We start from the raw sequence: 27,182 nt of genomic DNA on the forward strand, positions 1-27,182 counted from the left end.
AACCCTTAGAAAATCACGGTTACAATTTCTTGGATTTCCTTCCTTTTGTTTCTCACGCAAAAAGCGTTCCTTCCACTTCCCCACCTTCTAACGGCAGATTTCTCACACAAACCGTGTTCCTTCCCCTTCCCCACATTCTAACAGAGGACTATCAAAATGCTGTCCACCATAACGCCCAAACCCATTCTTAATCGCCTTTACTCTATAACACCAACCCTTTCTATATCCCCTCCTTTTGCTCTACCTGTGTTCCACGGTTTCAAAACTTTAGCCCTTCAGCTAACTAACGCCAACCTCTCTCTCTTCCAAAGACAGTTTCAAAACTTCAGACCTTTGGCTTTCTAAAACAGTATATTTGATGATTCACTTCAGACCTTTAAAACTTGAATGCAGCACTAGGTGAGAGCTATTGAAGAGGGGGCAGATTTCATAGAAACAGACATCCTCGGCAGTTAAGATGGAGTGCTGATATGCTCCCATGTGTAACACTGGATCTCGAAAATAGAACAAATATTGCAAACTTCAATCAGTTTGCTGATCGAAAAAGAACTTATGAGGTCCAAGGTGTGACTATGACTGGGTGTATGTCTCTCAATTTCTGGCTTAATATTACTGCACATCTGTTTTATTAAGTCCTTTTTTATATGAAAACTGGGGTATAAATCTATTCAATTATTTTAAAGTTTTCTCTTTCTTCTTTTCCCCTTTGGTTTCAGGTTACTATGGTGAGAATTACAAAAAGAGTCATTAATACTTTACTTTGCCAGAATATATTTTAGCAAGGTGGTTAGAAATTTACGATTAGTATGTCTTGATTATGTTCAATTCAGTTTTATGTTACATCAAGGCATTTGTTATTTGCAGCCTGGGAAAAATGGCATTCTAAGTGTGGATGCACGTCCCTCAGATGCCATAAATGTGGCAAATAGATGCAAGGTATATATTTTCCATAGATTAGCATTGAATTTGGTACAAGTCAATTTTGCACAATAATGAAATTCAGACTTTCAAGTTCAAGACAGTTGAAGTTACCTTGATGTGAATGGAGTTTCCAATTGGTGGTTTTTAAAAAAAAAAAAAAAAATTAATAGGCTATTGTTTGGGTGTGTGTGTGTGTGTGTCATGAAATCTGGCAGGGACTGCACAACAATGCCACCCCCTTATCCCTCTTGACGTCCTTTGAGACTTCAACAGATCTAATAACATTCCTTGGTTATGTATGAATGTTTCTTTAAAGCTTCTATAATCAATTTAAAATTTGCTTTGTGCAGGCACCAATATTTGTAAGTAGACAAATTGTCTTGGAAGATGCTGTTAAAATCGGTTATGGGATGGGCAGAAAACGTGATACTAAATCTACTTATGATGTGTCCCTTGACAGGTATTGTGCACATAGTTTTTTTTTTTTTTGAGAAATATTGTGCACATAGTTGGGGGCCTTATATTTACTATCATCTGTTATTGTTGTATCTGGTAGCATAAGTTGTTTCTTCTCCAGTGCTGCAGATGGTCTAGATATACTGTCGGACCTGCTTGCTTTTTTATCTATTTATTTAAATGTTAAAATTTGTATAATGGGTTTTATTTATTTTGATCATTATGATATTTGCAGGTGAATATCTTTGCAGTTCTTGCAGTCGCTAATTTTTTTTCCCTCTCCATCGCAACATGAAGTTTGTGAGTTTTTTCCTGCATAATTAACATATATGAACATAGCTAGCTATGTACCTATTTCTCTGTTTATATGATTGAATTCCTATTTCAGGTGATTCAATTAATTTTGTATTTTTTTTTCAGACATGTTTTGAGAAAAGATGCGGGTTTTATCTTTTCACTGTGTCATATAGTCCATATACCTAGGTTTAGGAACATATTGTGCGTATCATTGAAATTCTGCAGACATGTTTACGCAAAGGTGGGGGGTTTTCTATTTCCCACCATGTCTCATAGTTATTGTATGTGGATTTTTTAGGATGTCACTCGATTGTCCCATGGACCTTTCGGCTTTTGCAATCTTCTCTCCTAATTAGGTGGGTGTAAAAGTTTCCCACTTTCAAGAATGTACTTCTTTGGGTTCGGAATTTTTTGCTAGAAAAAAAAAACACAAAAAATCAACAAGCCCCTTGATGCAAATAATTTGATTTATGCAGTTCCTTGGTACAAAACTGTTAATAACTCGCACCTGTGGAATGTCTTTATTAATTTATGCAGTTCCTTGGCACAAATTTAAATTCACAACTGATGTCTATTACTTATAATTCAATGTAAGGATTAGATTAATAGTATTGGTTCTTTTGATTGCTGGTTTTTTTCCCCTCTTTTATTACTACCTCTTTTGTGTTTTGGGTCTTATATGGGTCTGTTCATTTTTAAGTATTTGGCTTGGAATAGACAATACTTGAAGTAATTATTATTTTTTATATATTACACGTCATTACATAATATTTATATTCCCACGCGTCGCGTGGGTCTGCGGCTAGTTTGATTTAATTTAGAAAGCTCATGAACTAGTTAAAGGTTGCATTGCCCTGAACAAATGAAAACCATGATTCCTACACGAGGGGAGTACAGTACACAGTTGACCTGGACCCATGTGACACTGATCAAGGACCCTCCAATCAAATTTATGGGGCTACTTCAAATTCATATTGCTGAAGTTGATATAAGCTTCTCCCCATCACAACCACAAGAAAATACTTGTTTTCTTACAAAATACTATTCGATAAGAAAAGCCACAAAGGGTCAGGCTTTCTTTCCTAATATTCTTAAGGCCAGGAAACAGAAAATTGTCAGTTCTACACAACAAACAGGGTTGGTACTCTTATCTTCACTCCAAAATATTTCCATCCTGAGAGTAATAAAAAATGATCATTTTTACTATTACAAGTTACAACAATCAGCCCGCAACTCTCCACCATAAAGACAAATTTGTATTTTGTTATTCACAGTTTCACACATAATACCAAATGTCTGTATTTACTATGGATACAAAGAAATAGCTTTACATATAAACCAATTTTCTTCAGCTTTCTCTCAAACACGATCATACCGTCCAATGATGATTTGGTACCAACCTATAATTTCACCCTCTAAATGGGAGCTCCTCCTCCCTAATTATATAATACACAATCTTTACATGGTATACAAAGATAAACAACACTCGTCATCACAAAAGCTTGATAAGAGCTAGAATGGCTTAAGGGAATCGTCAAGGACAATCACTTGGGCACTGAGGTCTGTGGCTGATGACCCTGTGGCTTAGTTGGGCAAGCTGCAGACATCTCACGTAAGCGCCTGGCAATCTCTGTAAATGATGGACGGGCCACTGGGTCAGGGGCCCAACACTGCTCCATTAGTAGTCTCCATTCAGAATCACAAAAGCTTGGCACAGGCGGTCTCAATGTGTTGTTCACTATGCCTCCTGCATGCAAAAAGAGAGGCTATCAGATAAGAGTACCATTTCTAGCATATCTTCCCTATCCACTAAGGCATGATGGAAACCACAGAAATATCAAACTGGCACGAAATATTGGAAAGATAAAATTAGAAATTATCATTTTCTTTAATAAACTAGTAGTACTGATTCCAAAGGGAAGAGAATAGAAAATATGGCCCAAGAAACCCAAAATAAAGGTCTTATCCAAAGCACAATACTCTCGCTTTTGCAGAGTCTGGGAGAGGTGATTAGGGCAGCCTTACCACCATTTTTTTTTTTTTTTGGAGAGGCTGATTCTCAAAAAGAAACCCTAAATGAAGTCCCAAATTGAACTCAGAAATTAAAAGGATTATTTGCTGTAAAGCTTGCTGGAGAGACTTGATTTGGCAGTGATCATTTTCTAATATTGGCCAGCAAGTTAGGTCTCTGATATCTATGCTAGGACCTTCAGCTCTGTTGCCAGTCAATTGGCTTCGATGTTTTGATTTGCTGGGTTAAGTTTATTTCCTACCATGTTAGTTTACCGCATTAAGAGTTAAGTCATATTTTACATATTTTTCTAATGTGTGCCACAAAGCTCACTTGCCATTTGATACACTTAGAAAGGAAAGTTTCACATTCCAGGTGCAGGAGTGTGTGCCACACAAATAATTTAAGGGTTTTAGTGTGCCACACCTTGAAGGGACACCTCAAGAACCTCTCTTAAACCATTAACCAATAGCCCTTGATAAACTATGCTATAAATCAAAATTAAACTCACCACCAAAAAGGCTCATGCATTAATCTTAGAAAAGAATTTCTCTTGCACGCAGTTTCAGCAATGTTTTAGAATTCCAGGGAAATCAAAATTTGCAAAATGGACTGAAGCCCACATGCCTCTCGACTAAAATTTGTAAGACATTAGAGAGAGCGAGAGAGAGATTGTTTCTAACCTATTATTGCTCCATAGTGCATATTCGCATAAGGCTCCTCACCTGTGAGAATCTCCCATAGGACAATACCAAACGAGAACACATCAACCTACAAAAACACAACAAGTTACACATGCATGCAACTATGATTGATTTGTTTCAAAACAGATAAAACAGGTTCATGCAAGAAAATCCTCTTTTTAAGTATAATAGGAATTTCTCAAACCAACAGATGGTATAGGCCAAGTTCGCGTCTCCTGAAAGTACTAAAGAATCATCCACTATAATGTTTATAGCTAATTTCTTCCTCTTCAATCTGCAAGTAAGAAATAAAATTTTAGCACCTCACCTTTTCAGAGACCTTACTGCTGCTACCATTTAATAGCTCTGGAGCCATCCATGGAAGTGTTCCCCTTACACCACCAGTAACCAAGGTATTTCTTTTAATTTTTGACAAGCCAAAATCTCCTACCTGCAAATGAGTAGCAATTCACCTAAAAACTGTTGTTTGATTCAGAATTTGGTAATTGGTAATAAATTTGGGTGGAAGAAAAAAAAAAGGAAGGCACCAGAAAGGCATTGTGGGTCACTCAAAGAGAGACATTTACCAATAGCTTTGCAGGCTGGTGGTATGTCTCTTCCTCTAAAAGGTGGAAGTCTATGTCTCAACCCCTTAGTGGGGGTTTGTGATGTTAGGTTTTTACTCTATTGTTTGTAGAGAGGGAGAGAGAGAGAACTTTGTTAGAATAGTATTGGTTAAGTGATTAGATTCACCTTTTCCTATAAGTTTAGGCTTTTAGAACAACAAGTAATTTACTCAAAATTCATCTCAACTTCTCAAACTATTTATGAGGTCAGCCAAAACAGCAAACCATCAGCAAAAATTACCTTGCAAATAGGTCGTAAAGGATCTTTAAGGTTGACAAGCAAGTTGTCACATTTTAAATCGAAATGAACAATATTCTTTGAATGCAAATATTCCATTCCAAAAGCTGCATCCATTGCAATAATGAGTCGCTTGCGGCGGTCAAGATGCCTGGATATTCAGAAAACATATTAGACAAAATCAATCTCAGCAACACGTCTAAGACAAGAGGGAGTTCTGACATATTAGAAATAAAACCAAAATATTACCTATCCTTGCTTAGCAACACATGTCTAAGCGAGCCATTTACCATGAACTCTGTCACAGTTGCTAGTGTTCCTCCTGGTCCATCTTGCACCACTCCATAAAATGCCACCACATTGGGATGGTGAAGCTTTGAAAGAATTTCAGCTTCACGCCAGAACTCCACAGTCTGAAAAGTATGATTACTGGTTACTGAGAAACATATGACAAAATCAATCTCCCTTAATGAGCAAAAAGAAACTAAAGGAACCAATTCACACCAGGGACAAACCCAAGATTTTAAAGTAGGGGGGTCGGGGTAAAAAAAAAAAGCTCCAAATAGACATCCAAATAGTATTAAAAAATTATAAATACACAAAATCGTTGTTTCTAAATACATTAAGATGCAATCATTTACCAAAAAAGACAAAAACAAAATAATGTTTTTTTTTTTAATACTAGGCTGGCTAGAATTTTTTTTTTTTTTTTTTTTTTTAAGTTAGAGCATTCACAATGGTGGTACTAAAAATTTTAGTTTTTAGTACGTCAAAAAGCTACTTTATCTTTTTTATCATCTCACTTTACAATGCACCAAATATCAAATGTTCTATTTTTTTATCACTTTATTTAAAATAATATAAACAACTCATTAAAATAATAAGGAAGAAAGAGAGTTTGAGTCTTTTAATTGAAGGAAAAGATATAATCTTAATAAAATATCATATATTTTATTTTTAACAATTTGCTACAGTCAACTGCTATTTATACCAGTTAACATTAGTTGCAAAAAATTTAGCTTTAGCTTCTTCAATAACACGTTTTTTTTTTTTTTTGCTCTTTGGTGGTGAAATAGATTTTTTGGTAAAATACAATCACCATTGTGAATATTTTTATTGTTTTTGTTAAGTTATTGAGTTGGATAGTTGCTATTTGGGTTTAGGCTAGTTAGAATAACTAGGGAGAAGGGAGGCTCAACTACAAAAATGAAATATAGAATGACTGAAAAAAAAAAAAAAATTGTTTTCTCAAAAAAAAAAAAAAAAAGGACCGGGGGGGGGAGGGGGGGGGGGGGCGGGGCCTTGGGCCCCCACCTGGGTCCATCCCTGATTCACACACAACACTGATGATGAAGACCACCATCCACCAGTAAGTGTCAGAAGGAAACTGAAGCACCACAAACAGAACTACCCACCAAGCTAATAATTAAGGGATCACAGCCATCTCAAATTGGTAACATAAATCCTTCCCAGGCTTCAATTTCATAATTTGGGTAATACAAGTGAAATGTTAAGTGACCAACTTAAGTTTGATTATCACAAGTTCGCAACTGAAACTTTCACAGCCTTTTATGTGCTTATAATCGATAATTAAACAGGAAGATAAATTCTTTTGTTCTAAGTAAGATAAACACTAAATAGATACATTGAATGAAAGAAAACTCACCAATCTTTCTTGCTCTGATGAGCGACCCGTGAAACAGCTCTTTTTTATTCGCTTAATGGCAACATCAGTTCCTCTCCATTTTCCATGATAAACAGTCCCAAATGTGCCAGAACCCAATTCCTTCAGCTCTTCAAGATCTTCATTCTTTATGATCTGTTATGGAATCCAAAAATATAAACAACAAAGGGTTGATATAGAAAAACTAAAAATCAGTGTCATCAGTTGACAGTCTCCTGAAGTAATCAAACAAGTGAAGCATAAAATTGGTTCAACATAAATGCATAAATTACCGGATGGTCTTGCAAAACTTTAACACAAACAAGTACAGAAAATTCTGTCATGGAAGAAAACAGCATACAGTGCAGAGAAAACCCTTTTTTTCCTATGAGCAAGTTGCACACACCCCTAGTAAGTTTTGAACCCACGACCTCACACTCCACTTCGCACTTATAAGGGGAGGAAGTGTCATTTGAGTTAGAGCTCATTAGCTATAAAGGCAGAGAAAACAACAATCAAAATGATTTTTGGTGGAAAAACAGAGCTCGTTCTCTCTGTTTTTTATTTTGGAAAGAAGGGGGGACAGCAGTCAGTTCATATGAGCATTGGAATGAGTATAGAGAATCAGTTAACTGAATCGATTATGGGGTGGAAAAATAAAATGGTAACAAGTATGGAGAATGAGTAACATAACCATTTAATGGATTCTCAGAGACTACTGCACCTCCAATGTATAAAACTCCTTCCCTTAGCCATCAAACAATTGAGGAGGTCATGGTGGAATTACCAGTGTTTCCCACATTAAGGGAAAGCTTTTCGCCTCCAGAGCTATTTTGGAGTCCTCGACAATGATGACTGCATAATATGTTTTTTACTGAGGATGAGCTTGATTTTACTATGCTGGTCACAGTACTAATAGAAGGAGATGATACTCATATCTCAATCACTTTAAAATGTCTTTCAGACGCCTACCAATGGCTTCTAGAAACCAAAGAACATATAAAGCCTAGAAATTTTCTAAAAGATGCACGCACAAAAGAAAAAAATTTAGAAGTTTAAAAGTCAAAAAGTAGATCATAATTTAATTGACTCAAACTCACCGTTGAACTAAGAATTGTATTCCTGTGACCAATGCACTACTTTTTTCACTATGCACGCTTTCTTATACTTAAAGTCACATCTGATCATATACAGAGACATAAATAGAATAGGTATCTATTTATGCTCGAGATCATGTGGATCCTAAGGTATTCTGAACTAAACACTCTTCACTGCTCTTCTTTAATATTGTTCCATGCTGTAGTTTCTCAACTTCCATGTTTGTCAACATAGACATTCAATGTTTTCAAACCAAGTGTGAGCCTAAGCTAGCCTTTCAATCAAACATCAGACATCAGACATAAGAACTTGAGCATATCAGCCTAATCACCTCACAATCCACTGAGACAGTATGTGAGACCCTTCCAATTCCATAATATTAAGTGACATTATTACATTTACGTTGTAAAGACACAAAACTACACAATAGAGACTAGCATCTTTATATGTTAGTTAAAATTTTGAAAAGCTTTTGTTCGAACCCCACCTCCCCCACTATCTAGCTATCAAAAAACAATTCTTCAACATCTTTTAAAGCAAACATGGACCAAAAAGAATCAAGTTGGAGTTAACTAGTTGTACTTATCCAAAAAAAAAAAATGAGGGGAGGCAGTAATTTTCTTTTCAAAATAACATACTCTAATAATCATGCGACTTGCGGGATTACATACATCACACATCAGAACATGTATGTCATAAAGCCACAACAGTGAGCAATTGAGACTGGCATCTTAATATGTCGTTAAAAGGCTTTCATATAAAAATGACATGTAGCTTCATTTCAGATGGGCAAAATAAGGCATGATTTAACTCAAACTATAAGCATTATACCTGCAAGGACCTAATATCAAAATCTTCAAGAGAAATATCAACAAGAGGTGCACCAGTATTCTGAATTTCCAATTTCCCATCCTACAAGTGAAAAGAGAAATAAGAATGAATTGCCACAGAAAGAAATACAAGTGTAATAACAGGGATTGCTAAAGAAAAATGTATAGACAATGTACCTGATAATCTGATTCTGGCATTCTGAGGTTAACCCCATCCAACTGCACACTTTCATTGCCCTTGAGCTCAGGACTGTAATCTGGATGCAAATTCATGGTGTTGGATCCAATAACAACAGACCCTTGTCGAATGTCCTCATCAAAATTGATACGGGAGTCAATGTTACTAAGAGCAACTCCATCAGACATCAAAGGCGGATAGCTGTAATCTATAGCAACCTCTTCCTCAGCATTTGTAAGTGGGGATGAGAAACCCAGATGATCTTGATCCATAAGAGAAACATCTTTTCTAACAAACTCATCCTGGGCCAAGTTTCGAAAGTATGACCAATGCTTAGGTTCATGATTCTCCATGTTCAAGCTCAAGCCAGTTCCATCACTATGCAGTGGACTGATACCAGAGAGATTTTCTGAGATTCTCGCCTTTGAGAATACATCAGACAGGAAATCACGAGGAAAGCGGTCATTTATATCAATAAGAATGTCCCCTTGCTCAGGAGTGCCAACAACAGCAGACTCTTCCATGTGCTTGCCAGAAGTTCCTTGACTTGCTGTTAGATTGTTCAAACCAGCTGCATCTGTATCCTTTATAGAGGCATCTTTGTAGTTTTCTTTTACCCAGGCCAATCCACGATTATCCACAGGATTAATTACATGTCTCAACTCAGATCTCTGTAAATTTGACTCAAGTGCGTCCCCAGAAATATTGGAATTTATGTTACTAATATTGTCAGCAAACTCTTTATATTTTCCCAATTTTACCAGTTCATCTTCAACAGTCTGACTATTTGCATATAGTGGTTTTGAAGATGAAATCACCTGCTCAGTCTGCAAATAAACATGTTGCCCATCATGCAATTTATCAACTGATTCAGCAATTGATTGAGAACGATCAGAACGTGCTTGAGTCATCAGAAACTGAGGATTAAAGGAATCATCAGATTTGGACAAACGATTCAACTCTGCCTGCTCCCTGGGAAATCGCTCAGAATGAAAAACCGGTGGAGGAACCATGGTTGATTCATAGCTAAAGTCAGCTGGATAACCCTCAGAGCCACCATGTCCCGGAGGGAACCGTCCACCAGATGCATAAAAATGGCCATCATCATTATTTTTTGTCCCATCATGTACTCCTTCAGGGAGCTTTTTTTTCTGAATGGATTCCTGGAGCTTTTTATTACTTTTCATAGACACCAAGGGAGATCCTATTTCTGCTGCTGAACTAGCAATCAATGCTTCTTCCCTAGAAATATAATTCAGAGCAGAAGAATCATGTGGATGAGAAGAAACATCATACTCATGGGCCAAAGATTGATCTTTATCAGTTTCATTTATCTTTTGGAGTGAGCTCTCTCTTTTCATTTTTGCCTCCTTAAATGATGCTTCCTTCTCCGGCAATTGAATTTTCTCAGGTTCATTTAGCTTCTGGCCCGAGCTATCTCTTTTCAATTTCGGCTCTTTCACAGATACTTCTGAATCTTGTGCATGAAAGCCACTATACAGCTGCTCATTTAAACCTGCCTGTTGAGTCAGATGGCTATGGACATGTATTGGAGGTAAATTCTCCCCAGCTGCCGCATGGTTAGAACGGTCAGAACCATAAACATATTGCAATGGAACAGACAAAGGAACAGTAGTCTTATCATCTTTCTTAGGGAAGCTCTCCAATGGGTTGAAAGGAGAGAACAGATGCTGCCCAGCTTCTCCATGATGTGTCCTCTGTCCCTGGTAAGGTTGTGATTTGGATTCGAAAGCATTAGATGAGCTTGGTGGCAGCGGTTGAGATGATTGAGGAGTCAATGAAGGTGCATTAATTGTCAAATGTGCAGTACTGGGCCCAGCTAATTCTGGCACTAGTCGACCACTCCCCCTTTCAACATTTAGGCTAAGTAACTCATCCAAATTGTTTCCTGAAGCACTCGCCAAAGCACTTGAGCTCTTTCTTGAACTTAAGTCCATACCATTCACAGCAACTACATACTGAGCCTCAGAATCACCCTCAGGGTTTTCAAGACCAAAATGAGCATCCTCCAAATCAACACTAGAAAACAAGAACATCCTTGGTTTCTGTGATCCCCCATCTTGCAGTACAATGCATTCGTCCATCATATTTTGGAGATCCTCATCAGAAGATACAGACACCAATGCATCAAGATCCTCACCAGGAAGCTGATATTTTATCGAATGAGTTTGATTGTAAATTGTCAATGTTTTCTGCACAAGATCCTCCCAAGAAATATCCCTCCTTATCTGGATAATACGTGTTTCACCACCAACATATCTAAGCTTTCCATCGCTTGGACGAGGCAAAATTTTACCACCAAAGCTGCAGAGGAACTTCACCTTTGTTGATGAGCTATCAGAGGCCCCCGATGAGGCATAACCATGAAGTCCTCGATTAACGTCATTCCTTGATGAGGTTCGTGGCACTGATCGCACAGAATCATAACAACTTTTGTCCTCATGTGTGGAAGATCCCCCTTTCTCAAAATCCTGAATGTGGCCCTTTTCCACCGAGTTGAGCATTGTGATATCTGACCCACTTTCTGAACCTCTGAGGTTATTTCCCAGTATATCTTTGAGCTCCATATACCCAGTTGTACCGTGAGGCTCACCATAAGAATGTTGAATGAACTGCTGCCTTGGATTCGCCCTTTCCCGCATAAATTCAAATGCAAACTCCTCACCAGTTTGAATGGAGAAATTCACAGGTCTAGCTGCAACTGACATATTGTGATCTGGAGGTCGCAAGTTGGTGTTAATATTACTCGATGGATCCTGGGAAAATCTTTGATTTGCAGACCCAAATCCCTCATCTCTACTTTCAACATTGCTGTATCGAATCTGTTGATCCCCAGTGCCCTTCCCGAGATTTCTCTCCATTCAGTTCAACTTCAATGGGACAAACCCCCGAGGTGAGATACCATGAATATTGACCCAGTGCAATATCAGCACAAGCTAAAGTGCATTTGTCCTGCAGACAGCCTTCAAATGCAGACAAGTGTTTCAGATCCTCAACCAGGAATCAAAGAGTAGACAAGCTTTCAGTAACTCAGTCACCCAGATATAGAACTCTCCTACATTAAGCAATCTTTAAGAAAAATTAGCAATATTCTCCCACAAGAAAGGATACATAAAGCATTTTAATTATAGACCATAAATACAAAGATCTTGTATAACTATATCTAAGATCTCAGCAAATTTCAAAGGAAACAAAATCGTTAAAGATAATTCCGTATAAAGGTAATTTACATCTAAAACAAAAAAGGCCAAAGACAGTAGTCAAACCACTCGACACAATAAGCACAGAATTTTGGAGAATTTGAGTAATGCATTTATAAATCAACATACATCATAACATAAATTAAATTAAAGATGTCATCACTATAACTCAGAACAAAGCTAAATCCTTGTAAACAATATAAGGAGCGTATTAGGCTTATCCCATTGATTTTAAGCTTCCAATTACCCACAAGCCCTAGACAATGGCAAAATCATAGCTTCAAAATATAAATTTATTATGTTTTACTTCTCATTTTCTCAGCAACGAAACAGCTGACTAAGAATAAATTCATGGCTCGTGTTTCTCATCTCAATTTAGATTAACATTCGATCACATTAAAAGGGTACATCTTGGAGCTAAAATTAAACAAAAAACACACATGCACACATAAATGTAACCAAGAATCAATATTCCTAACAAGTAAATTAGTCACTGATGATTAAAGAACCTCAAATAGACCCAACAGAATTGGATAGAACTGCAATCAGCTAAAAGGGTCTATGAATTATACTAGCTTAAATGTAATTAACATGCAATCATCTTCAATGGGTACCAAAATCAACATAGAATTAGCATTAGTAGACGAAGTAAGCACCAAAAACACACCTAAAGAGTTTACTACAACTGAAATTGTCAAACAAAGTGCACCACTTTGACTAAATATTGCTTGGTTTGAAAATGATATTAACAAGTAAACCAGTGTTACTGACAAGTAAAGTAAGCACACGAAAACATAGAAACCCAGAAAACAAGCATTTTGGGTACACAGAAATCAGCCTCAAAGAAATAAATAAAGATTCAATCTTTACGATCCCAGAAAGACCCAGATTCAGCACCAATCAAAAACCAACAAAACCCACAAAAATTAAACTTAAAAATCTAACATATCAAGTCAGACCCACTTGAATTCAATCAAGATCAGCTCGAAATTTAACATCGCAATCCAAAATCCCCCATCAAAACACAAAATACCAATCACTAAGAATTAAAAAAGAAATCAAATTTTGTAAGAGATCAAGCTCTCAAAGTATATATATATTTACCTGGAAAAAATAAAAGAGCACCCAAAAAATAATTAGCACCAAAGACTCAGAGCTTTGCTTACTCTTCAGGTGGACTGAAGCAAATTTTCCCTTCTCTCTTTTTCTCTCTCTAACATAGTTTATCTTCCAAAGCTCAAAAACTCTCTCTCTCTCTCTCTCTCTCTCTAATTTTCCATTTTCAAAATATTTAATTTTTCAAAATAGAATAAAAAATATTTTAAGATATTTTAAGTGTTTTTTGATTAGTATGAGCTTTCTCTCTGTCTCTCTTTTTCTCTCTATTTATACGACTTTTTTTGTAAGGTAATGATGTTTTTTTTTGTTTTTTTGGTGAGAGACGTGGGGGCATTCTGCATTAGGGCTTGTTTGGACGATATGCTTTTTGAAAACCATTTTGGTAGATAGAATCAATCCACGGACTGACAGAGGGCACAGGCAACAACTCAGGACCTTTCTCTCCCCCCACTCTAATTTCCACAAATATCAAATACTTAATGATTAAGAGAGGACTGACCGTTTGCAGTTTTAGTTATGACGTCTGAGTTTAAGGTTTATCAAAAAAAGATTAAGAGAAGAGAGAGATAAATAAATGTCTACAAATAATGAAAAAAATCCCTTTTATAAGTTGATAACATTGCACAATTGCAACAAGATTTTGTTATTTTGGACACTCCATTTGTGGAGTTACCTCTCTTTTTGTTATATGAACCTTACTGATTTTAGTTGTAACTTAATATGTACCAACCCTACCCTCATGGAAGTGTAGTTTTGTTTCTATCTAATTTCCAACTACCAATATATATATATATATATATATTGCACAATTAACATTATTCATAAGTTTATTTTCCAAAAATAAAAGAAAATATTGAAGTGAAGACAAATGTCTAAATGGATATTTCTTATATGCTTTGGTTGGTGTGAAAAAAATATGATGGAAAATAGGGGAAGACAAAAGAGAGAAAAATGTGATTTTTTATTGTTTGGATGGAGTGAAAATTGAAAGGAAAGAAAATAGGGCGCTTGGAGTTTTCCACCAAAACCCACCATTTTTTTACTTCCAAATTCAGATGAAAAAAAAATTGAGAGAAAATGATAATAAGAAATAAAATTACAAAATGACCCTACCTTTTTAATCTTTTACTTTTGATAATAAGGACATAATAATAATTTATTTTATATCCTTCAACTTTTTCATCCTCTCTATCAAATACACATGGTGAAAAATATAAAATTTTCTATTCTCTCACTTGGGTATCCTTCTAACATTTTCCATTCTTATACTTTTTCATCATCCCAACCAAAAATAGCTAATAATGTATATCGTGGATATTTTTATAAACTTGATATTGTGCATTAATGTACTATTTATCTATATATATTAAAAGGATTCAGAAAGTTAGTTATTGTTTCTTTTCTATCAAAAATACCCTTAAATTAATTAATCAACAACTTAAAAATAGGGTTAAAATAGTAAATTGGCAAAAGAAAGTTAGTTATTTTTTTTTTTTACTGTCAAAAATGGTCTTACCTAAAACTTAAAAATTGGGTTAAAATAGTAAATTGACAAAAATAATAAATTTATACTTCTTCGTTAAAATATCTTTCTGTTTCTAATAAACTCCTACTTTTACGTTGATTTAAATTTCTATTTCTACTCATTAACTTCCTCCAAAATAGAATCACTCTTTTGTTGGTTTTAAAACTCCTCTAATTTACAAAACTCACCCCACGTATTCTTTTTTTTTTTACCCAAAAAAATAGAAAAGCCTCTGAGCGCGTGCTCAGAGGCTAGTATACTATAAACATATTTCCCATTGTTATAAAAAAAAATATAAAATCATAAAATTACCTATATAAAGCTTTTCATAATTGTTTTGCATCTTTTAATGTAGCATATTGTAATTGATGCTGCTAAAAATAATGAAAGCAATGTACGCATGCGATGTCTACATCTTCAACATTTTTAAATTTTTTCTCTTTAAGATGTTTTTTTGGAAACAAGTTTGCCATAATATATGTACTACATCTTCAACATTTTTAAGATTTTTCTCTTTAAAATGTTTTTTTGGAAACAAGTTTGCCATAATATATGTACTACATCTTCAACATTTTTAAGTTTTTTCTCTTTAGAATGTTTTTTTGGAACCAAGTTTGCCATAATATATGGACACCAGAGATACCATATTATGTCATGTTATGGATTGAGATAACTAATGATAGATACAAAAAGTTTAAAAGCATATGGATGGTGTGTCAATGTATCTATTGATCATTATTTATTTTTTATTGATAAATATGTTAATATTTAAAATTTATGGCATCTGCTTTATAATGATTGCTTCACATTTTTAGTCTAAGACACCCATTGGGCTTTTGGTCTAAGCAAAATTTGAACATCAATTCTCTTAAATAATGACAATAACTTGTTTGGTTCCTCCAATAACTAATGTTTTGTTTTCATTTTCATTTTATGTATCTATTTTTCTAAATCTAAGGAAAAAAAAACACTAGCTACCCTATTTGGCACTTAATTCTTACCTATGGAGAAAGCTATTTTTTTCATTGATATGCCCAAAATCTTCAATTTTTTTTACAAAAATGCTGCTAAACTCGTTTAACTAAAAATAAAAATGTCTAAAAGTTGTTTTCATATTCTGTTTTCATTATCACATTTTTTGGATATTGAAATCGAAAATGATAACAAAAAAAACAAACTCAAACAAGTTTTTTATTAGTGAATCCTACAAAAAATAGGAAATGAAAAACAAAATACACCATATTTTCAAATGAACCAAAATGACCTAAATTTTAACAATTAAGTTAACTGCACTCAATGCATCCAATACTCTTCCATCTTATGCATTTGTATGCTTTTTGTTTTTTTTTTTTTTTTTGGAACAGTTAAAAAAGTGTATACTATTTTTAACTTTGTTTACAAACACATATGTTTTGTTAAAATTTAGAGCCCGTTTGGTAATGTTGTTCTAATAAAATTATTTGTATTTTTTAGAAATACATGTGGGTAAAAAAATGTGTAAAAATACATATAATATTGTTTAAATACTAAAAATTGTTGTTTAAACCACAATAACAAACTTTCCCTTAATAACCAAACAAGGCTTTAGTTTTATCTATCTAAGACAGGTCAGTAATTTGGGATTTTGTTGAGACCCCACGCGTGTATGAGCGCGTTGAAAGTACGGTCCAATTGTTGAATTTAATATATTCTCTTTCGTAGGCGTCAAGGTGGGATGTGGGCCCCACTTGCCGCCAAGTAGTGGCGCTAATATACATTAAAGCTGGGAGCAAGAATACTATACGGGTGTCCTTGTCAAACTTACCATGCTCTCTTTTCATGTATATATGGAAATTACATCATTACTCATCACATCAATCAATAAGATAAGATAATCTTATCATATATAATCTTATATTATATGGTATTATTAAAGTTGATTTTTTGCTTATAAAAAAAAAAAATCAAAGTTAATTTTTTTTTAATATTCATATAAACGAGTTGTTAGTCTCTTTCATGTGTTATATAATATATATAGTTCGAGATAAAACATCCTATTATTATCATGCAACATTTTTGGAAATTGATTGTTGTCCATAAAATTGTTACATTTTGTATACTAATTTCAATCAACACATAGAACGTATCCCCTTTTAATGGAACTAAATTTTGATTAGGTAAGGGACGTAACATTTATCATTTGGAGAATAATAAGGTTAAGGCCAATTTTATAAGCTGCTATCAACAACAACAAAAAAGACCAGTTTGATATGGGTCCATCATATATATAAGGAAGTGGTGTCTCAATCTTTGGTCGGACTATATATCCACTTTTTACTCAAAAAACACATAGAGAATTCTAGGGATTAATAACGTGGTTGAATTGAACCTGAAACTTTTAAATTTAAATCATGCCCAAAATTAATGAGCCCACCGCTCGTTTATTATTTTCCATCAATCATTATTTGTCATTCAATAAATTGTGAAAAAAATGTATTTCCTGTCCAGAGAATTTTTTTTCTTCTTATGACAAGTGGGGTCATAAGTTGATTTATTTTTTAAGTGAGCTTAAATACAATTTTTTTTTTAATTTCCCTTTCTTTTTTTTTTTAGACATAACTGTATTCTTAAGCCTATAAAAATAAGTTACGCTAAACATAGATTTATTATTCTATAAATGTTTACGTAATTCTCAAGTGATTTATGAGCTAGAAATAAAGAGTTTATGGAAACTTGACATGGTACAAAAGCATATGCAGCTTTCACCATTTGTTGGCTGCTGTTGTTGGAGTGTGGAGAACGAATTGGGTGAAGCACATGGTAAGGCAAGTGGGCTGCAATTTATTTTTTCTTTTAATTGGACCTGAGGAGGATTGTAAAACCATGGGCCTTGTAAACACTGCCATGCCTTGATACAATATAGTCTATATTATTATGTTTCCGCTGAAAACCATTTATCTAGTTTTTGCTATAAAAAAAAAATTGATGAAAGTAATGTAAATAAAACATACATGTTAAATAAAATAAGTTAGTGGCTTACACAAGACTCGCAAATAGTAAAAATAAAAAAAAGCAATAAGCTTAACTTATATATCATTAATCAAAAGAGCGTTTTTTTTTCCTTCTTTTATGTTGAAAAGGAGAGTGTTTTTTAATGGTTTATATATATATATTATATATATATATATTATAATTCGGTAGTTACAGCAATAAAGGATATGGATTTAAATAATGGTTTTCCAAATAAAGGAGAGTAGGCTATGCCATTGAGCTATTGTACTCTAGTGTATACCCATAGATTGATCATGAAAAATGCTTATAAATCTCATCCACTTATTTTCTTTTACCAAAAAGAAAAAAAAAATGACATTACATGCATACAACCATTGGGTTCTTAAGAACATGGAGCACTAATTGTCAAATTAAGATACCATGCATGGATGATGGTATGGCTTATGTTGTGCTACTACTTGCTTTCAGCATTTCTTTAACCTTGGCTTCTTAACATTGTGAGAGTCCGTAATGCCTTTTGGTCAAAAAAAAAAAGAAAAGAAAAGAAAACTTGGTTCATTTTTTAGTGAGCTAGCTTTGTTAACTATGGGATATTAATGATCATTAATGAGTAGGAGTACATATGGATGGAGGAGATTGGAACTTTTATGCCGAGCAAGGACAAGGAAAGCATAGTTGACCCTAGCAGGAATTGTGCTGATAGCTAGCAAATGATTTTGATTTAAGCAAGATGTGGAGGAAAAAAAAAATTAGTCTCACAAGTTATTGCACAACTTTGTCACGATTGTAATATGAAAGAGTGTAATTGGTGAAAAAAAAATAATAGGTCTATGTGTAAGTGATAAGCAATCATTCACATTTTACCACATTAGAATTGTGGCAAAAAATTGTAGAATAATTTGTGGTCCTAGATCCATTCGGATGTGGACTAGAAGGAGAAACCTATCTATCACCTATTTATCCTACTTTAATTTATAGGGAGAATTTAACCTTTTTTTTTTTGTATAATGGGGAATTTAATTGTTTTATTTGTCATTGCTATGGATTTTTAGGGGCAATTTGATTTACGGTGGGAGGAATCTGTTAAAATATTCATAATTAATTAATAGTTTTTGAACTTAAAAGATTCTAGCAAACTCCTGCAAATCTCATTTTCCAAGGTAATCTTAGGTGGAATGTCGGTTTTGAGCATATGGGAGTACTCTGCCTGTGATTAATTAAAAAAAAAAAGGGTTAATACTTAATTGGATAAATCCATCATAATTTGGGGGTATTTGGACTTTGCATTCCAAATTATGATAACTTGCAATCACCACCTCAATTTTTATAAATTTTGCAAGATGCACTCATAATCAAATTTATGGCTAAAGTATTGTTTAAGAGAGTGTATTGTGTATAGTATAATTTGTCCCACCCTTCCTTAAATGTTATTCTGACTTTTGAGTGGAATTTGTAGTGTGCATTTGTATTAGAATCTATTTCCCTCTATCTTGTGTGCGTGTGTTTGCTTCTCAAAAAAAAAAATTGATTAAAGCTTATGATTATGTGCAAATCACACAACCCTAACAAATTAATTCTCTTTTATCCTTGCACACAGTTTCATTACATATCATAAAGCTCTTACTAATTTCGCAAATAGACCAAAATGCACTACCACCTCTTTCAACAATCACAAAATGGTAATGGATGGCGCAAGCTCAAAGGAGGTGATTTACATTGACCAGTGAAAATGACGATGGTTTCGTAAAAGGGTTAGAGGGTTGTGATGGTTGGGTAGGGTTGGTGCTTAATGAACAAAGGCAGTGCTGATGCAGGAGGTTTCAATAGGTTTAGTACTTGATATAACCATGTTTGGTACTTTAATAGAAGGGGAGAAATGAAGAAGAAGAAGACTTAGAATTCTCATTTCTTTGACATTTTTGCCATGATGTCACTTCTATGACCATACTAATGTTTAATATTGTTATCAATCATCTCTTTTGTTTCTTCATTTTTATACTTCCTGTGTATAGTTCTACCCCCCTTTTGATGTATGACTTGAGAAAATCAAAGTATATACAAACAATTTGAAAACAAATTTCACACCAATTGAGGTGGCAATCTGTAATAGGTATATCATAAAATATTGATAGTGGTGGCCCCATATGAAAATAATGTTACCACCAATCATATTCTGCCAACTTGTGTTTGTAGCACTGCTCATATAACTTTCCATTTGACTCATGGTTGTGATGGTTAGACTCACATTATTTGCCTTTGAAGAGGGATTACGAACCTTTTTAAGGAGTCATATGACATTATTCTAGTCAATTAAAATTATGTGGAAAATTAATTGTCTTCTAAGATTTCCTTACGAGCTACTTGATAGAGTGTATTGCATTTTTTGTTTTAAAAAAATTTGGAGGATTTCTATTGGGGCCTTGGTGACTGTTGGTACTTGGTAGGGACTGCAAATTTCTAACATGTAAATACTCTCACTTCATTGCTTACCATACAATTGTGTATATATATATATATATATATATTTACATTTATTTTGTAATTATGTCCAGGTCTTGACTGTTGTGGATCAAGGGAAGACACTTATGAATGCCTTGCAGGATGCTGTAACTAGAATTTTGCATGTCCAAGGTAGAAATTTAAGATTTAATGGACTCCTTGATATTGCTTTGATACTTGATTTTTTTCATCAGGACATGCAGGCAAACATTCAAGAAAAAAGTTGGAACATCAGGTGCAGAAGGTCTGAATACAGATCATCTTTCTTCAAATTAACCAGATAAAAAGGGCCAATGAACTCACAAATAGCTTGATTGACACTAAATTTGGCACAAACAAACCTATTGGAGATCTAGAATTAGATCTCTCTTTAGGGAAATCACAAAGAACTGTCAACTTGGAAAGTGTTCTAGGGCAAATGGGAGAGAATTTTAATTTTTTTTAGGGTCGGTGAGACTTGCATATGATAGTTACTTTATATAATAAACCTGACAATCACTACAAAAAAGGGGTAGCTGCATTTATAAAATGCGGCTATAGCAATTGACCTATAGCCGCGTTTTTTCAAGCCGCATTTTAAGCCATGGTCTAAAACCCATAACTATAAGTCTGAGGGATCTATAGCTACGTTTTTACAAATGTGGCTATAGGCCAGGACCAATGGCTACGTTTCTAAAAATGTGGCTATAGGACATACTTTAGCCGTGTTTATAAAACGCTGCTATAGGGGACAGCTACAACCACATCTTAAAAACGCGGCTATAACCCCCTTTTTTTTTTAATTATAGTTGCGTTTTTAAAACACGGCTATATATATATATATATATATATTTTTTTTTTTTCCTGGCCAGATGACAAATGCATTAGATATATATGTATTTATGTATGTATTACAACTTTTTTGAACTATAAGAAAAGGAAGATTCCAAGTAAAACATAACCAAATGATGAGGGTTAAGTGCAAATATATTTTACTAATCCAGTGACATAAATGAACAGGGTAATCATGACACTATCTCCAACTTCAACTCTTCTCTTAGTTCCAAAATGATTCGAGGGAAACAATGAATATGTACAAATGAAATGACACTATCTAACTTTCCTTTAAAGGAAATTATCTCCCAACATCTTGTTTTAAGCCTTGAGTAGATTTTACTAATGAAACAAAAACCCTCAATTCCAAACAAAAAATCTCCATCACAATTCACAAAACAAATCATAGAAGTAGGAGTTCAAAATATATGCAAGTGCCTTTATAGTATATATGGATTTGTGCGGATGAAAAAAATCATATACATGTAAATTAAAATTTATAATTCAATAATATAATTCTTTTTTATAATTCAATAGTTACTACAATTGTAGAGCAATTTAATTCTAAGGTGTCTCTGTCAAAAATATCAAGAAATGTCAGCCAATTAAACTATAAGACTCTCGGTACTTCAATAATATAGTTGAAATTAAAAATAAAAGAATAAATAATAAAAATAAAAGAATGACTATTAATTACTTTTAACTAATTGTCAAAAGGCAAAAGTACATAGCATAAGACTATATTTTTTTATCATAACAAATTTTTTTAATAGATTCTTAAAATAAGTAAAAAATAAATAAATAATGAATCCTTTCAATTTTGTTGGGTTAAAATGAATGGACTCATTGCAAATTAATTAATTAAGTTCAATTACATGCAATAACTTGGTAACACAAACAATTCACCAATTATACTAAATGCAGCGGAAAATAAATTTGACACGAGTGATTTGTTTACGAATGGATAAAACCATTGAGGCAAAACCCCACCGGGTGATTTTAAGGTCACCACTCTCAAGAATCTACTATTATCAATCACAAGCAGTTACAAGTATAAGGAATCTTAACAAACCCTTTGGCCTATCCCGAAGTACCAACGTACAGTTGAACCATTTACTCCAATATCCAATTGGACTTATATTATAGTGACAATCTTCCAGTTCAATGCACGAATCACAGTTCGTGACTAACTAATGATGCATAGATCTAAGTACGTGACTAACACCGATAACTTGAAGAAGATGTTGGCTGCAAAGTTCTTCACTTCATCAACAATGAAGATTAGGAAGCTCCTTAGTCATAAAACCCTTAGCGTAAAGACACAGTAGCTTTTTAAGAGAGAATGATGAACTAGGTCACTTTTTGCATATGTATGATGGCCTTTAAAATAAGCCTTATATATGTCTAAGGTTGTGAGAAAAGAAACTCTATACATACATGTCAGCTAGGGCCAAAAATCAGATCTGGAAATTATGATTTCGTAAATCTCGACAGATTTAGCTTTTGTCGAGTTTCGTCTTTGAATCTCGATAGATACTGTTTCTATTGAGGTATTTGTCAAGTTTTAATGAACAGCTCTTCTTCACTTGTTTCTTAGTCAAATTTGTATGGTTTCAATACTTAACTAGAGCACTTATTTCTTGAACTACTAAGCCTATCCTAGATCTACCCAATTACAAGTAAAGTTCGTTTTGTCAAATGATTAGCCAATTTACATAAAATATGTCTCTAACAAATTTTATTGAAATTTTTTGGTAATTTCATTTTAATCATAATATTAATTCAAATGTATTTTTAAAATTATTAATATAATTTAAAATAAATAACAAAAATCCTTAAAAATTTTAAATTTCTTGAAACCCTTTGGTTCTTTTTTTTTTTTCTTTGGTTGAGAAAAAGGTAAGTATAAATAGTATTTTATCTTTTTTTGGAAAAACTTTTGGTAATTAATTTTTAATTATAATATTATCTTAAATTCCTTCAAAGCTATGTTAACAAATTTTTTTAAGGAACTACGTTAACAATTTATGAACTTACAATGCATTACGTTAACAAAGCATGCATACGTATAATATTTATGTTGAACAACGTGTAAGGCCTAAATTTTTATTATTATTTAAAACAAATATATATTATGATAGATTATTAAAGTAATATAAAATAAATAATTAAACTTTAAAAAATTGTTGGTAATATAATTTGTATTGAAACAGTAATTTTAAACGTCATAGAACTTTAGTGTAGAGTTTAGTTAGAGGCAAACTATTTTATTAATCTTAACATTCACTTAGATGCAAACAAAGCTTGTAAAGCTCAACTTTTATTACATACTATAGATATATATAGTGTAAAATATGTTGTCACTCATTTTCATAATGTTGCCCACCAACCATTAGCCAGAACCCATCAACCACCCTTTTTAGCCCATGTTCAATGGAAGACACCCACTAGCTACAACCTTCACCATAAAAATAAAAGCTCCCTCTATAGTATCTATTAAACACCTGATCCTTTTTCAAGCCTAGATAAAACTTGTTATCATTCTTGAGAATTTTGAAGTTTCATGCAGCATTTCTATATCTTGTTATAAAAAATAAAAAAAATTAAAAAGTTTCATGCAACGTGCAAAAATTGGTACTAGAGCTAGTTCATGGATTCGACTCCCTGCTGCGCATGTGCAGGTGTTGGGGGTGGGATTGTTGGGTGGAGGTCTAGTGGGCCAAGTCTAACATCTTGTAGAGGTGGAGGCCAAGTTGGGTCAAGTTTCAATCAACTCAATAGCGCTAGGCTACTACCCTTTAAGGGTATAAAGTTGCGTCATTACCATTAGATATAGCTTTTAATGTAGTGGGTTAGTAGGTTAGTGCTTGGTCCTAACAAATTGTATTTTCAAAAGAAAGTCTACAAGAATGTTAGATGGCAAACCAAACAAGGAAATCTTGTATTTTGATGGGAAATTCAAGATTCTTTGAATCAAACCATCTCTTAAAACATTCAACTAATATCTTAAGATAAAAGTCTCTACATTATGTATTGTATGGTCATAGAAGTAAATGCATAAGAACAGGTATTAATTGGTAACATGTTAATGAAACAAAAGTACAAATAAAAGTGACTGTGAGACAACATATGGGGTAAGTGTTCTAATTATCTCCTTGTTGCTATAGGACCATGACTGAAGACTTTTGGTTGTGTAATGCTTCCAATTGTACGATACAGAAATTAATGAATGAAATAATTAGTTGCTTTCTAAAAAGTTAAAATGATATACCATGTTATTAAATAAAGCAATAAAACAGGACTTTTTTATTCAATAGTTTTTTTTTTTTTGAGAAAATTTTTATTCAATAGTTGAGTTTGAAAAGTTGCTTTTTAATTCTCAACCTTAGTCATTGAGAACAATTGCATATAACTCTAAACACTAGAAGTTGCACCTAATCTCAATCAAGAATATGCTAATTATAAGGATTTGTCTACAAAAATTGGAAAAGTTTCACCACCATTAGAAAATTTTACTGAAAATCAACGTCTATTGAGTAACCTTTAGGAAGAAGTTATGAAAGATAAAAGAGTTTGATGAATCTATATATATCCTGGCGTCTACATAGGACTATTAATAAGTTGAATTTGTCATCCCATATATAAAGATTCTCTTATTTGGGAAATACATTTTCTATGTTTTCATATATTTTCTTCCTTGATTAGCTTTTTTATTAATTGTATTTTCAATAAGAAAAAGACAAAATGTTTGTGTCATATTATGACCATAAAGTTATCATCAAAGAAGGATATCTTTATTACCATTAATTAAACAAATACACAAGAAGTAATAATTAAACACATTATTACCTTTTTTTCAATATTGTCTTATGCAGTTATTAACTGATAATTCATAATTGGTCAACCTTGAATATTCTATATATGAACTATATTCCTTAAAAAGAAAAAAGAATTCAGTTCCTCTAAATTTGAACTGAGTATTTTAATATTACTAAATTGAAATTTTAAAAGTTAATACCTCTTGTAAATTACTGTTTCTTCTCTCTTCTTAATAAATTCCCTGCTTCGATGCACTACGTACTAATGTACAATATCCAAAATGGCCTGGACTATAAAGTTGTTATGTAAATGAAATTCTATTTTCCTAATTAGTTTTATTATTTTAAGATAATTGTATTATTCTATAATACTAAAAGCACACTTGTTAAGATCAGGCATTCATTCGTAGCCACACATATAGTGGTGTTATGTCTTTATCTACTAAAATCACGACCTCTCGTTTAGGTGTACAGTCCTTTAACTGGTAATATTTCTTCTAAAAAAAAGTGGTAATATTTGACAAGTAATTGATCTTGATAATTTCGTCGACCTAATTCTTGATAATTTCTCACATTTAGTTTAACTTTCAAAATTTTGTTCAAAGACATTTTGAGTAATTACAGCTATGCTTTTCAATGATTCAACCTTGTGTACAATTAGCAAATTTGGCAATATTCATCCACTCATAAGTGATCCTAAAAATAAGTGTGTAGCTAAACTGGTAGAGTTTCTTGCCGTTGAACTTGTGTACACCAAAAATCGATTAATATTTTAATATGATGATAAAGATAAAAATCAATCATCATAAAGTAGACACCGAAAATTAAAATTCTATCATATCTCTAAAAAATAAGTTTAACTAAAAAATATATTAGATAAACGTCAAGAAATTTCTCATGCATTATTTTTACTTCTTCACGCACCTTTTGAAAATTTGGAATGTTCAGCCATTTTTTTATAGCATAAAACCGTAGAAACCAACCATACAAGTTCTTGATGTCCATAAAGATAAAATAATGACAAATAGATAATGGATGTGATTATAATCCAAAATTACAAAAGAAATTGAGAGGTTTAGTGAACTAAAGGACGGCCGGACTATAAATTTTTCTTTGGGACCAAACTATATAAGAATATAAATGAGTATAAATTTGGAGTTAATTAGGATTCCATGGTTGATATGCACTATATTTTTGGGGAGTCGCCATTAATATTTTAAGAAAGTGCCATTAGCAAATGCCAAAATCATTTTGCCCATAAGGCCCATAACATAGTTCAGTTTTTGACTGAGGCAAAATGACAAATATATGATATTATCAAATGCCAACAAATAAGAATTTCAATTTAAAATGGAGTGTGTGTTTCTCATAATACGTGAGTTCTACAACTGTATGAAACTCACATAATGTGAGAAAGATCATGCATATTAAATGCATGAAATATTACTGGTAGCTTAATGTCACTATCTGATTAGTTGTTTTGTAGTTTCTCAACAAAAAGAAAAAAAGATCAGTTGTGTTGTAAAATAACTTGGGTTTTGCGAGTGTCAAACCAAACTTTTCCTCTCAGCGCACGATTAGCCGATTCACATGCTCTGCTCCGAGACGTGCTTGTCTCCGCTCATTAGTGGGTTCTCAGCCGCAGTGTGCCTCGGCGACAACTTCTTTTTGTGGCTGGGGTGAGTTAATTTGCCCTTCTTTCCTGTAGTGGTGCCCAAATCTTAGAAGAAAACTTATTTGGTAAGTGTTGCCCATGCCATGGGCAAGTGTGCAACACTCCAAAACTTAGTTTTAAAATGTAATAACTCATATCTCCTGTCTTTAGCTTGGGATGCTTGGAAAATGCATGTTTCTCTTTTATTTGTTTAATGAAAATTTCTCTTTATAAAAAAAAATGTCACTATCTTATTGACCGATATAAGAGAATATGGTTCAAATTACTTCTTCCCACTTATTGATGAAAAAAAAAATTCTATTAACAAAACCCATATAAATGAAGGGCAGTTCTCCTTAGCTTTTCATTGATGCCATGCATTGCTATATCTATAATTGATTTTACTTTACAAGAATCTATTGAAACTTACCTAAAACATACACACATACAATTTTAGCAAATAGTTAATTCACTTGGTGCTTTCCATATCTTCCATAACGGTAACTTACTCTTCCATACCATTTCTCAAAACAATAAAGGG

At 33.3% G+C, this 27,182-nt stretch overlaps 1 protein-coding gene and 1 long non-coding RNA gene across 5 annotated transcripts; one reads left to right on the forward strand and one right to left on the reverse strand.

Moving 5' to 3' along the window:
* On the forward strand, positions 1 to 3,012 carry LOC115968815. Of its 2 annotated transcripts, XR_004086802.1 has the most exons (6): positions 1 to 582; positions 717 to 783; positions 865 to 936; positions 1,272 to 1,381; positions 1,613 to 1,677; positions 1,973 to 3,012. It is a non-coding gene; the product is annotated as an uncharacterized LOC115968815 (long non-coding RNA). The 2 variants fall into 2 exon arrangements; XR_004086801.1 differs by having other exon boundaries at positions 4 to 582; positions 1,613 to 3,012.
* Positions 2,856 to 13,530, reverse strand: LOC115968814. 3 transcript variants are annotated; one of them, XM_031088324.1, is made up of 9 exons: positions 13,389 to 13,530; positions 9,001 to 12,077; positions 8,825 to 8,905; positions 6,899 to 7,051; positions 5,482 to 5,645; positions 5,236 to 5,383; positions 4,697 to 4,819; positions 4,369 to 4,456; positions 2,856 to 3,421 (listed from the first exon to the last, which is right to left on the reverse strand). In XM_031088324.1, the coding sequence occupies exons 2-9, from the start codon at positions 11,881 to 11,883 to the stop codon at positions 3,219 to 3,221; spliced, it is 3,843 nt and encodes a 1,280-aa protein (XP_030944184.1). In that variant the 5' UTR covers positions 11,884 to 12,077; positions 13,389 to 13,530; the 3' UTR covers positions 2,856 to 3,218. The 3 variants fall into 3 exon arrangements, with proteins under 3 accessions (XP_030944184.1, XP_030944183.1, XP_030944182.1); XM_031088323.1 differs by having other exon boundaries at positions 13,327 to 13,530; XM_031088322.1 differs by having other exon boundaries at positions 9,001 to 12,091; positions 13,327 to 13,530.
* Positions 13,531 to 27,182: the final 13,652 nt, after the last annotated feature.

The sequence above is a fragment of the Quercus lobata genome, chromosome 11, assembly GCF_001633185.2.
Source record: "Quercus lobata isolate SW786 chromosome 11, ValleyOak3.0 Primary Assembly, whole genome shotgun sequence".
NCBI lineage: Eukaryota > Viridiplantae > Streptophyta > Magnoliopsida > Fagales > Fagaceae > Quercus > Quercus lobata.